Source organism: Apodemus sylvaticus, chromosome 10 (assembly GCF_947179515.1).
Source record: "Apodemus sylvaticus chromosome 10, mApoSyl1.1, whole genome shotgun sequence".
NCBI lineage: Eukaryota > Metazoa > Chordata > Mammalia > Rodentia > Muridae > Apodemus > Apodemus sylvaticus.
Genome location: NC_067481.1, coordinates 75,304,218 through 75,318,473, shown reverse-complemented (window position 1 = coordinate 75,318,473; position 14,256 = coordinate 75,304,218). Strand labels below are relative to the sequence as shown.

General features: G+C 39.4%; 1 protein-coding gene and 1 pseudogene across 1 annotated transcript; both read left to right on the top strand.

Annotated features, from left to right (window-relative positions):
- The first annotated feature begins 573 nt into the window (after nt 1-573).
- LOC127694457 (uncharacterized protein NKAPD1-like) lies at nt 574-1,396 on the top strand (annotated as a pseudogene).
- An 11,215-nt stretch (nt 1,397-12,611) lies between these two features.
- Nucleotides 12,612-13,541, top strand: LOC127694205 (olfactory receptor 10-like). Its single transcript, XM_052195681.1, has one exon. The coding sequence runs from the start codon at nt 12,612-12,614 to the stop codon at nt 13,539-13,541; it is 930 nt and encodes a 309-aa protein (XP_052051641.1).
- The last annotated feature ends 715 nt before the right edge of the window (nt 13,542-14,256 follow it).

The following is a 14,256-nucleotide window of genomic DNA, read 5'->3' as shown; positions in this document are numbered from 1 at the left end:
ACACCCCAAACCCTAGAGGCCATGCAAACCACACAGAATATAAAAACCCCAGGGGAGACACTCTACTGGACTTTACTAGTCACCAGAACCTCAGATCACTCAGGCCAGAAGACAGAGGAAAGAGAAACCAGGGGGTCAGGGAATCCAAAAATCACCCATACTCCATCTAACAAAGATAAACTCAGAAATCAGCAATAACCACCAAACCTGGATGGATAGAGGCTAGTAAAAGAACACAATTAACAATAACAACAACCATGCGGTACCACCAGAGCCCAGCTATCCTACAACAGCAAGCCCTGGATATCCTAACACAGCTGAAACACAAGAAAATGACCTTACATCCAATCTTATGAAAATGATAGAAACTTTTTAAAAAGGAAATGAAAAAAAATCCCTTAAAGAAATATGGGAAAATACAACTAACTTGATGGAAAAATGAATAAAATAGTTCAAGAACTGAAAATGGAAATAGAAACAATAAAGAAAATACAAACTAAGAAAGCTGCAGCCTTTTCTCCCACCCCGCCATTCAAGGCTGCAGCGCACGATTAAAGAACGTCATGGGAGGAGTCCAACATGTGGAAAATCAGAGAACTAGAGAAGAAGATGGAGGATGCTTACCCGGGGACCAGAAGGAACCCAGTCCAGCAGCTCCAGTCAGATGAGAAGCGATTGTTTTGATGAAGAAAGCCAAAGAGACGACTGGAAGTCAAAGAACGAAATTTCTGGACCCCTGGAAGATGATTTTCTTAAGGCTAAATCCTGGAACAATAAGTTACATGATTATGGATCCAATATACCAGACAGACAGGGTCACAGTGGTTATAGAGAAGTGTATCCTGAACAGTTTGAAACAGACAGTAGTGATCAGCAAGACATTATAAATAGGGGGGAAAAATCTCCCCAGGTAAAATTATTTGCCCATTTGACATTAGAAGTCAAAGAAGCCCTATAAGAAGAAGCAGGGGGGAAAAATCACACACACACACACACACACACACACATACACACACACACACACAAAAACCAGAAGAAAAACAAAAAAAGAAGCTATGGACATAAGAGCAGATTCCTCAAGTGAGTTCTCAGAGGAAACTCCTAGTACCAGGGAAAGGAAGCAACCACACAAGAGCAAGAAAAAAATCCAGGAAAATGTCTCCTAAAAAATCTTTACCTTTAGGGGGAGAAAGTGACACTTCTCAGTCAGATGATTCAGCATCTAGCAGTTCTGACAAAACTGAGGAAAGAGACACCAAGAAAACCAAATGGAAAAAGAAAGAGAAGAGCGTCCATGTTCCCATGCCTGACCCTGAGGTACAGGAAAGGACAAGCCCAAAGGAAATGGAAGGTGGCTACCGATGCCAGGTCTGCTGAGAGCTCAGAGGATGGCTAAGTGGGAGAGCTGCATTCATGTTTCCCACTGACTCTTAAAAAGGGAGGGGGTTGCCAGTGACTCCTGCAGCACAGGAGTCTGAGGTCAGAGTTGTCCTGCCACAGATAACTTTTTTGGCTTGTTAATCTCCATCCCCTTTTATTAATAGGGAATTTGGTATCTTATTAATTTCTTGAAGAGATTTTTTTTTCAATTAATGACTTAGGGTAGAATACCTATACTGCAAATTAAAGAATCCAGAAAGCTTAACTCAGTAATGACCTGGGCACACCAGTTGGAATGTTAGATTTGGGGAAATCAAGAGTCCAGGATGAAAGAGGAGGACTGAAGTAGTGCTAAATAGAATGGTTTGACAAGGAGACCTTGCTATTTATACAGGAGGCATACTGCCTTCAGCTTTGGTTCTTCTGCAGTTGGGCCCTATAGGCATCTAGTTTACTTAGTGAGGAAATAGTTAAAAGAACAAATCTTTTCCCTTAATGGTAATATCCACAGATGGCTGCTAAGGAACCTAGGGTAGTAAGTCTAATTTCCCAGCTGGTCTGGGTCTATAGCTACATTTAGCATAATCCAAACATAACAGTAACTGGATAGTACGTGTTTTTCTAGTTCCATTGCTGTATATTGCCTAAATGGGATTGTGTTTGAAATTGTTTAGTTGTCCTATCTATCAAATGGAAAGAATTGGGAAGTAGTTATGTTGCCAATGATGCTTTCAAAGAGATTCAATGCATCTAAATGTCTATCTTTTTTTCTTTTTGCCCAGTTGGGGATTGAACTGAAGGCCTTGCATGTAACTAGTCAAGTGCTCCACCACTGAGCCATAACCCCAGTCCTGTTGTTTTCCTTGTTCATTTCTAACAATGGGTTTATTCCATTCTATTAATGGATTTTAGATTTTCCCTAAAACCAATTGGACCAATTCCAAAATGAAACACACTTCTCAGGGACATACATAATTCCCAAGACTGATTTTTGTGTTGTGTTTTGATTAACAAGAACATGTTATTTCCCCCTGCTATATACTGTGATCCTGATATTAAAAGAAACCAAAATACCACTGAAACGTGTGTGGTAGAACAGTTGGCTTTTCATTAAGAGGAAAGATAAAGTGCCATTGTCAGGGGTTTTGTTTTTGAGGTTGTCACTTTGGTACTGAGTGAAATGCACCAAAAACTCAAGACTGTGGGTCATAGTTCTGCCACTAACTGGTTGAGTTCTAGAGTGGGTTAACTACCTCCCTGGCCTTACTTTTTACATGTGTAATTCAGAGATACTTCATGGTTAGCATGACAGACACCAGCAATAGAATACAATAATGCTGACATCCCATGAAGTGGCATTTTATAGTCCTAACAAATTTGTGCTCTTTATGGAACATATTTCTAATAAAGTGCTTGTTCTTAAAATATATGGTTGACCAGATGTGCCCTATCCCTTGATTATGAGCCAGAGCCACCTTTTGTGATACTGAAAAACTAATGACTTTAGTACTCAAATGCCAGTGTTCCATGGTATATTCTTTTCCTTGAGTTTAGTGGTGGGAGAGTCTAGTTACTACCTCATACATAACCTTCTAGAAGCAAGTGATATCGTTTTTTGGAAGTAGTTTGGGGCATGCATGCATTTTTAATGAGATTTTGTGCTACAAATGTACTGATTCTAAGCATAGACTCAGGAAGACGGTCCTGCAGAATAAGATACTTCCAAGTTTGAATTTTGACTTTACCTTCCTCCCATACTAACAGACTTATCTTTTCCCCAAGAAAGGAACATTTTGTCTGATTTAACACCCCCTCCCCCACCTCTGCCATGTTCCATCTTTTCTTGGTCACATAAACAATAAAATTGTTTCTATTCAAGGAAAGAAAGAAAGAAAGAAAGAAAGAAAGAAAGAAAGAAAGAAAGAAAGAAAGAAAGAAAGAAAGAAAGAAAGAAAGAAAGAAAGAAAGAAAGAAAGAAAGAAAGAAAGAAAAACACAAACTAAGGGAATCCTGGAGATGGAAAAACTAGAGAAGAGAACAGGAGCTACAGATGCAAGCATCACCAACAGAATACAAGAAATAGGAGAGATGATCTCAGGTGTAAAAGACACAATAGAAGAAATCAATAAATCAATCAAAGAAAATATTAAATCTAAAAAGTTCCTGACATAAAACATCCAAGAAATCTGGGACACTATTAAAATTCCAAACCTAACAATAATAGGAATAGAAAAAGGAGAAGATTCCCAGTTCCAAGGCCCAGGAAATATGTTCATTAAAAGCATAGAAGAAATTTTCCCCAACCTAAAGAAAGAGTGGCCTATAAACACACAAGAAGCTTACAGAACACTGAAGAGACAAAAGGCAGCCTGCTGTCTTTGTGCCAGCCCTTGGCACCAAGACAAAAGGCAGCCCACCCTTGTCTCTGCATTAACCCTTGGAGCCAGTCTCACACTTCCTTCCATGCTAGTCCCCAGAGCCAAGTGAAGCAGCCAGCACTGCCCCCTTGGTGCAGATTATAATAGCCAGAAGCTGGAAAGAACCCAGATGTCCCTCAATGGAGTAATGGATACAGAAAATGTGGTATATTTACACAATGGAATACTACTCAGCAATTAAAAACAATGAATTCATGAAATTCTTAGGCAAATGGTTGGAACTGGAAAATATCATCCTAAGTGAGGTAACTAAATCACAAAAGAATGCACATGGAATGCAATCACTGATAAGTGGATATTAATTAACCCAGAAGCTCTGAATTCTCAAGACACAATTAGCATATCAAATGATATGCAAGAAGAAGAAAGGAGAGGGCCCTGGTTCTGAAAAGACTTGATCCAGCACTGTAGGGGAGTACCAGGAGAGAGAAATGTGAGGGGGTTGATTGGGAAATGGGCAGAGGGAAGAAGGCTTATGAGACTGATGGGGAGCGGGAAACCAGGAAAGGGGAAAGCATTCGGAATGTAAACAAAGAATATAAAAATAAAAAAATAATAAATAAATGAGGCAGAAAATTAAAGCCCTTGAAGTGATAAAGCCCCGACTCTTGAGCTATGGGAAAGAGACAACCAAGTGTTCCCAAACAGCTGTGGCCAGCTTGTAAAAATGCAGTAGACTCTGGTAATGGAGTGAGTTATTTCTGCCCAGGTTTTGAAGGATAGCAATCCTTTACCCCCTACCAAATAATGTGCCTTATGCATCTCCCATATGTACCCCAAACCCCTAGACCAGAGCATCGCATTTCTAACCTGCTGAGCAGTGAAGACTGCATCCTGAGTCCTGGCTCGCATAATAAAGACTCTCAAGTATTTGCATCAGTGTCTTAATTTCTGGTGGTCTCCTGGGGTTCTTGCAAACTGGGCATAACAACACCAAATATATTGGACCAGAAAAGAAAATCCTCCCACCACATGATAAACAAAACACTAAATGTACTGAACAAAGAAAGAATATTAACATATCAAGGCAGACCTATTGGAATTACACCCTACTTCTCAACAAAGACTCTAAGTGCCAGAAGGGCCTGGGCAGTATCTAAGAGACCACAGATGTCAGCCCAGACTCTACACTAAGCAAAACTTTCAATCACCATAGATGGAGAAAACAAGATATTCCATGACATAACCAAATTTAAACAATACCTATCTACAAGTGCAGCCCTACAGAAGATGCTAGTAGGAAAACTCCAACCCAAGGAAAGTACACCCAAGAAAACACAGGAAATAAATAATTTCACATCAGCAAAACCAAAAAAAAGAGTATTACACATACACACTTACATATGCATGTGCATGCACAAGCACACACACACACACACACACACACACACACACGCAACTGCCACCAATATCAACATAATGCTACCTCTTTCCCTTCTAATTTCATGTGCTTTGATTTTAAACCTACTGCATCCATTTATTTGTCTCCAGGGCATGTGTGCAGCACCATCTGTAAGAGCATGTGCAGACTCTCCAGGAACATATTCTTGAGAGAAGCTGACCTTTGCTCCATCAGCGATTATCAATTGTCAATAGATCCTCAGTGAAGAGTAGGGTTTCATGAACCCTCGCCCTTTCATGCTGGTATTTTGGCCAATGTGATCTTCTTTAGGTAGAGCATGTGATCTTGGTCAGTATGACCACATGTGTGCAATAGCCCTGAAGTGCCTGGAAAACACTATTTCACTGCAAGTGTCCACTGCCTATGATTCTTTCAATCTTCCTAAACCTTCTCCTGCAATGATATATGAGCTTTGTGAGGAGATGGCCTAATATAAATGTTCCACTTAGAGCTGAGATCTTCAGAGTCTCTTAGTCTCTGAATGTTGAATAGCTGTGGTTCTTTATATTTGCTGTCATTTACTGCAAAAAAAATTGTTTTTATTGAAAATATATTTTTTCATAGTGTATTCTGACCAGAGTTTCCCCTGCCTGAAGCTCCTCCCACATCCTTCCCACCTCTTCAAACACCCAAATCCACTCTCTTTATTTTACTCACTCATTAGAAAATTAAATAACCAAACAAACTAGACAGCACAAGAAACACATACATATACACACATACACAAACACACACACATATACACACACACAGTTGACTGTAAAAAGGTACTATGAAAACACAAAGTTGATAAACAAGAGCCAGGTAAGGTTTAAAAAACAAACAAAGCATTACAATAGAAACATCTTCCCAAATGCCACTGAGTTCACCTTGTTTGGCCATCTACTACTGGGCATGGGGCTTGCCTTAAGCATGGTTTGTATACTCAGTGAGATTCCGCTAGAGGAAATGAATTTTTCCTATATTGCACTATTTACTGTTTCTTTTTAGTTACTACACAATCCAAATCAAGGCAGGGAAGAAAGCCTTCATATCTAAAAAAAAAAAAATTTGTTTTTGTACTTTCAGTACTGAGTCACCTGAGAGATCACATAGTTATACTTAAAGGGGCTTCAACAGAAAAACTTGAGCAACCTTAGTCTTCAAGGGCAGCCATTAGACCTGAAGGTCCATCGTCCCTTTAGAAGGAGACACTTTCCCTCATTTATGGTTTTCCTCTTTGCAGAGATGGCAAAGCCTCAAGAAACAAAAACAAACAAGGTGTTGAACTTTTTAAGATCAGTTTTCTCAGTGCCCTGGTCATCCAGAGATTTCTTTAAAATCTCCCTTTTTCCGCTGAGCCTGCATCATCACAAAAATTATTGATTTTCAGATTTACTGTGTATAAAATAGGATTAAATAAGAAACAATGATACATTAAATATTGGCAGTGACATACAATATATTGTGTTTCATTTCAAGCTTTTCATCAAGGAAATAAATGTTTAGTTGGCTCATGGTCACACATAGGGAAGAATAAAAGTGTTGTCTGAGGATTCCATAGAAAGAGATGTGTGGTCAAATTCCAAATGAGACATGGAATTTGGTCTGACTGTTGATAGGACTTGGGCCAAAGCAGAGGAAATATGAGGATCTCAATATGCAGTCTCTAGAGTGAGGAAGGTATGTCGTGAGCATGCTGAACAGAGCTGTTTAGTTTGGATGCAGCATGGAGAATAGACAGACCAGTAGGGCACGGCTTTGAGAGTCTGCCAACTGCACATAATTGCCACATTGGGGCACAGAGGTCTCCAAGGTCATTCTTGAAGTTTCTTTTTTATCAGGAGGAAAAAATAAGGCCCCCAGGACAGAACTAAGGTGTTAATGCTCTGAGGGTCAGGATATGTGTAGATAGCCTAAAAGTCCAAAGGTTCTCTTATAAAGCACCAGGTCCTACCTGGTCTCTATTGGCTAGGATAAACACTGGCTGCACAGGGGCATACCTCTGCTTTCTAGGTTAATCATGATTTCTCCAGGACGGGAACCCTGTCCCAAGACCTCCACCCCATAAAAGATATCAGTACATCAAAGAAATGAGTCTACCTAGAACCTCTCTAGATACAGACAGTCTCAAATGTGTCTCATAAGCCAGCGGGATCAAGGGCAGCAAATAAAATAGTTCTCTCTCCGGGGGCTCTAGGTGAGTAATGATTGAATGAGATGCTAAGGACTCACAGTCTAAAATGTAATGGCAATATTCCACTGGGCAATGGGCACTGGGTCCTACTCTACACCTTCCTGGTTGCAGCACACAAAAACCTTAAATTTATGAAAAAGCGTAATTTATTATTGATAGTCTTCACTGGTGTGTATTCTCTTACCTGAATATGTACAGCATATTAAATTTACAAATTTCAAAACTAGGAAGACTTTCTGGAAGATAAACAATGAGAGGGAACCCAGCCTTAGATAGAGACACAAAAATAAGCAATTTGTCAATTTAGTCTTTTATGTAAGTAAAGGTAGCAGGGCTAAAGTCATGATTTTGTGGCAGTATACTGACAATGTCATCAAGTTGTTTTGAGTGATTCTCAGTACTGAAAATCACCCTGAAAAAAAACCTCTGAGATAGCAAAGGGATGCTGTGGAGGGACAGTATCCTGATCAGAAAGTTATTTGCTCCTGTATCTTAACATGTGGTCTAGTGCCTGAAATGGTTTGATAGGAAGTTCATAGTCCAGATACTGAGGACAGAAATTCCAGTCTGGCATAGTAGAAAGAAGTGGACTTAAGTTTGATTGTAAAATACAGTGAACAGTGAAGGCAATCAGAAAAGAATTCCTGAAAACCAACCCCACACTTTGCTCAGACAGAGGATTGAATGTTATGGTATGACTAGGGTTTAACTGCAGTCTGACAATATTAAATTAGTGGACTGGCATAAAACATGTAATAATACATGCTGTTGGAAAAGAACTTCAAACATGAATCCTGATCAATAAAGTAATTATGAAGATTATGTAATAGATACACTGTCCCATGCACACAGTCATGGATACAAACACACAGAAAGCTGAACACAGATAAGCACTGACCTTTGTATAGCCAAAAATGAAGTACATAAATGTCAAGAGTGCTTTGTGTGGCACAAAGAGATTTGGTACAAGAAATAAACTTTTAAGAGACATACAAAAGAGAGATCAGGGCTTGGAGGGAGTCCCCAACATCACAGTGTATCAGCCTGTGACTGCAGGATCCTTTTGCAGTTTTCTGATCAAATCTGCAGCTCTATGTGAGCAGGAGCATTTCCGGGTACAGGAGAGACCCTCCCTTTCACAGTATCGTATTTTAGATCACTCCATTCTTTTGTTTAGTCTGTTCACATTAACTCTCAACCTGCCTTCTTGGAAATGTCACCAATTGGTTAAGTTTGGACATTAAGCAAAGTGAGTGTGTTTTCTGTGTGCTGCTTGTAAAGAATCTACACACTTGATTTCTAATATAAAAACTCTACTACTAAATCAGCTGCTCCACATCTAGGATATTTACTAGCTTTGTCAACCTTATTGTTCTTTGGTCTGTTACCAGAGTTTTAAAGCAAAATTCCATCAAGGGCTTAATACTTTGCATTCTATCTGGTGTCAGACATCCTATTTTTATTTAGGGATGCAGTTGTAGGAAGGTAGCACATAGATGGGCTGGAAGGAGAAGCCATCATGAAATGGTTACTTGTCGGAAAAACATAAATTTCTTCTTAGCTGGAATACAATAGTTAAGCAACATGAAGTAAAATAGAAGTTAAGTTATCAGCTTCAGTCAAGCTTGCATAGAGCTATTTTCCTTTGTATTAAGTCTAACTGAATACGATCTGTTATTTGTGTGTTCCCCACCTCTTATCCACAGGCACCGGACTCTCACAGGAAACCCCAGTGCCACCCACTCCCTGAGTTAGTACAGCCACAATCTAATATTTGCCTGGGCAACAAGATACAGAACTAGAAATAACAGGAGGGACCCATCAGTTCATATGTAAAGAAGTTTGAATCTAATTTTAAAAGGTAGAAAAGGCTCCAAGCATATTTTCATTTTTTGACTTCACAGTATAGATACAATGAGGCTGACTTGTACATCTGAGTTCAGGAAAGAGTAGGAAAAACTCTGTGAGAGATAGGAAGTTGTCATCACTGCAACAAGTGGTATCTAAGTAATAGGTACACGGGGAGAGGGAGAAAAGCTTTAATAGACACTGACAGTCACTAGCATCAGTTTCAGATTGGACTTAGAATTTTACATCAGACAGCACAGCTGTTGTTCTGAAGACCAGACCATTCTCTACAGAACCCTGGGGGTCAGAACCTCAGACCTTTTCTCAGAAACAGAAGCAGACATGAGTCTTTGTGAGGCAGAGGAAAGTCAGTACAGTGGAGTTGAGAGGGAAGAAATATTAAATTACAGTCAGCATGGTATTGAGACTCTCACTGTACACTAGATTCCAAACACAAGACTAGATTCCAAGGAAACAGGGCTACCTTTACACCCAACTGTCTACACAAGGCAGGCACAATGGCAGTGTTTCATATCTAAGGACCCATTCAAATCTGGAACAAGTTTGTGCCTGTAGGCTCAGGGGTATGTCAAGTACTTTCATACATCAGTCATACTTCTAGGTACTAAAATCTTCAGTCTGAATAAGTTCAACTTCCTACTCTTATTTTGTCATGGATACTACAAAAACTTGAACTTTCATAGCTATATTCATAGGAAAATGGCAGACTAAAGTTATTATCCAGAAAATAGTTGACATGATACATCAGTGAGTCAAGGAGAGAAATCCCCAAGAAGACAGAAATGGGAAATAAAACATGAAGAGAGTAATAGACCAATATACTGTGGTACTGTAGATGAGAAAGCTAACCCAAGGCAGCAAGTTTTGAGAATCGGCACATGAATATGAAATTACCTTTGGGTTCCTCCAAAACTACATTTATTTTGGTTCTTTTTTTTTTAAGGTTCCACACAATTTTATCAAATTTCACCCTGAATTTTTTAAAATCCTATGGTCAAGAGGGCAATACTTATTCATGCTGACTCTTTGAACACTACTCCAGGGTCATTTTCTGGTTTCCACTTATAATATAAATTATTCTCAGATGGTCCCCTCAGTTCTATACCTGTTTGCCTGTGGTTTTGAATCTCACCTCAATTTTGCCTGTTCAGTGTTGTTTCCTAGACTGTGGTAACTGCTTAATCATATAGCCCTTGGTTACATTGTGTTAAAGCCTTTGTGGATGGGGATATCAGGAATTTTCAAATAATGATTTTTTTGATGTTTTGTTGAATTGTGGGTATGTTAAGAATTTCTACATAAATATAATTGAGATTACCATGTATGCCATGAGTGGCTAGCATCTAATCACTAAATGAGAATAGAACATAATATTTCTTCATTATTACACAGAGAATAAATATACCTTAGAAATTTGGGTGTTCCACGCACAATACCAGGGTGTAGAACACATTCATCAATTCATCCAGCAATGTTCCTTGAGAGATTTTTTTACCCCTCCAATGCTGTTCTATGAGCTGAGGGCACAATGCTGAGTAAGTTCAGCAGATCCAGTTAGATGGACTTTTAAAAATATTGGTAAGGGGCTGGAGAGGTTGCTCAGTGGTTAAGAGCACTGACTGCTCTTCCAGAGGTCCTGAGTTCAATTCCCATCTACCACATACATGGTTCACAGCCATCTGTAATGGGATTCAATGCCCTCTTCTGGTGTGTCTGAAGACATCTACACTGTACTCATATGTATAAAATAAGTAAATAAATCTTTAAAAAAAAATACCGGTAAGATACACAAGTGTTAAAAGTAGATACAACATGTCTCTCAAAATTTGTAAATGCATCACGGCACTTAATCTCCATCAAATCTATCTCTCTTGTATTGATTAAAGAAGCATATATAATATCATTCTCAGCCTTTCAGCTAAGATCAAGTGCGAAGAAGCATATACACTAACATTTTATCTTTATAAATTACATATTTTCCTTTTTTTCCAAAAGGGCAGTACTGTGGTACTCAAATACATTCCTTGCAGCATTGACCCAGAATGGTGCCACTAGCAATCTTCTAATAAAAATTTAATGAAAAGGCAATATATGAACTTGACACAAGTTCTCATAGTAAGCAGAGGTGAGACTTCTGTCAATTACTTATTTCTTTCTTTGTGAAGAACTTTTTCATATACTGTTCATGTTTTTAATATAAGAACTATTAACCCTTAATGGCAAGGAATCTTGTGCATATCCACTGCTATAATTCATCAATGTGTGTTCATGGTTAATTATATTTCATGAAACTATATTGAAGAGAAAAATCAACTTTGATTTCACACAAAACAAAGTTATTTACATCTTCTACGTGCCCTGGACGAAAAAAAAGTGACTTAGCAAATGTCAATATTATTAACACTAACATGCTATAAGGGATGACATGTCTCTTTTAAATCACTGTGTTGTGCGGTACCCAGAACCTCTGAGCTTTTGAAGAATAGAACTGTGAAAGATTTTCATTGAATGCAACAAATTCTACAGAATATTGATGCAAAGAACTTTGGATTGGAGAAATGAGAACAACAACTCTTGGGAAGGTGGATTAATAAGCTGATTGAAAAGATGCCATACATCTCAAGTGTGATGACTCATGAAGAGAAACATTTTTTTTTGTTTTAAGGGGAATTGAGTAATTTCCCCTTAAAATTACAGAGCTCCACTCTTCTTAATCTTTTAAGTCAGGTGGCAGTGGTGTGAACAGGGCTTCACAGATTGGTGCACAAACCACATACACTGAGAGAAAGGTCAAAGATGTGCAGGAGACAAACATGCTTTTTTCCGCCTGCATGCTTAGCCCTAAGCCTTTATAGTCTATGCCCCATAGAGAGCCAAAGAGAAGACCATATAATTCTGCATGTATTTTTGAACATTCAATTTTCATTTATTTTGCTCCTGTTTTGAAGTGCTTGGAATCAAAACCACACACTCTATGAACACAACCACCAGCACTACATTTGAGTTTTGAAATGCAATTTCCATGTTAGTGCATTTGGATACAAACATCTGTTCTGTTAGTGAGCCAAGACATCAACTCTCCTTTCACAAAAGTAAGCATCAGATCCAAGGGAATGACAAAGGTGAACAGAGTTCCAGAACACACAGGCAGTAGGGCTAAAGTTCAATCAAAGGCTCTGTCATTCTAATCCATTATCTCTATAACAATGAGAGAAAGACTATATAACAAATGTAACTGAGCAGTAACAGGGAAATCAAAGTGCCTGGTTCAGGGAATGTTTTTTATATTCATGATTTTCATAGTGGGCAGTAATTTAACCCCTGCTGTTTGTCCACATAAAAGGCTATGGACAATTTTAATGCTACTTTAGAAGAGAGATTCATCTTGGTGGGCTTTTCAGATTGGCCTCAGCTGGAACTCATCCTTTTTGTTTTTATTTCAATTTTCTACTCCCTAACTCTCTTTGGTAACACCACCATCATCATTCTTTCACAAATGGACCTTCGATTGCACACACCCATGTACTTCTTCCTCTCCCACCTGTCCTTCCTGGACCTCTGCTATACCACCAGCACTGTGCCCCAGCTCCTCATCAACCTCCATGGACTTGACAGGACCATCAGCTATGGAGGGTGTGTGGCCCAGCTGTTCATATCTCTTGCTCTGGGATCCACTGAGTGTGTGCTCCTGGTGGTGATGGCCTTTGACCGCTATGCTGCTGTGTGTCGCCCACTGCACTACACGACCATCATGCACCCCCTTCTCTGCCAGGCATTGGCCATTGCTTCATGGATAGGAGGCTTCTTGAACTCTCTGATTCAAACAGGCCTCATGATGGCCATGCCACTTTGTGGACACCGACTGGATCACTTCTTCTGTGAGATGCCTGTCTTCCTCAAGTTGGCCTGTGCAGACACAGGAGGAACAGAGGCCAAGATGTTTGTGGCCAGAGTCATAATCTTGGTCTTCCCTGCAACATTAATTCTTGGCTCCTATGGACACATCGCTAGAGCAGTACTAAAAGTCAAGTCCATGGCTGGACGCAGAAAAGCTTTTGGGACATGTGGCTCCCACCTCCTGGTGGTGTCTCTGTTCTATGGCACAGCCATTTACACATACTTGCAACCCAAGGGCAGTTATTCTGAGAGTGATGGGAAGTTCATTGCCCTTTTTTATACTATCGTCACCCCCATGCTCAACCCTCTGATCTATACCCTGAGGAACAAGGATGTGAAGGGGGCTCTGTGGAAGGTGCTAGGGAGAGGCACCATATAGAAGTAGGAGAAAAAAGAGGACCACTACAACTTTCTGTGATAGCTCTCATGTCCTAAAGTCTAACCTGTTCTACTCACCAAAAAATAGCCTGAAGCAGGTCTCAGAATGTTGTTGCTTTCCTCTTTGGGAGCTAGAAGTCAAGATCTTTTTAACTTCTTTCTCTGTTATGTCTATGGCCCTTACAAAAAAAAAAAAGGAGTAAAAGTTGGCTTATCTCAAACTTTGCACAAGAATGCAACACCCCTTTTCCAAAGCCAGTGATTCCCAACTATATGTCATGTAGATAGCACTTTGCCATGTCATAGAACATTGCTCACCACACTGTTCCCTATTTATTTCAGTATCCTCTCATACCTCAGGGTTTAGGTTCTCAGGTTGCCTCTGCCTTCGAGTTTTTTTTATCCCGGTTACTACAGAAATGAAAGAGGACTGATTGGAAGGAGGTCATCAAGTATGTAGAGTTTTAAATGTGATTTCATTTAGCCTAAAGAAAATGCAAAATTAGTAAAAAGGAACCAAATAAAAGCATTGAAATCTACTCAGATGGGCCACAGGTTTGTTTGTTACCATGGTGAAGATACTTCCATTGAAGAGAGAAGAAAATAGAAATGATCAGAAAAATAATAAACACTGAGAAAGTTTTATAACAAAAAAGAAAGGGTAGGGTAACATGGGAGTAAAGGAATGAGGAAGTAACAGCAGAGGTAAGAAAGTG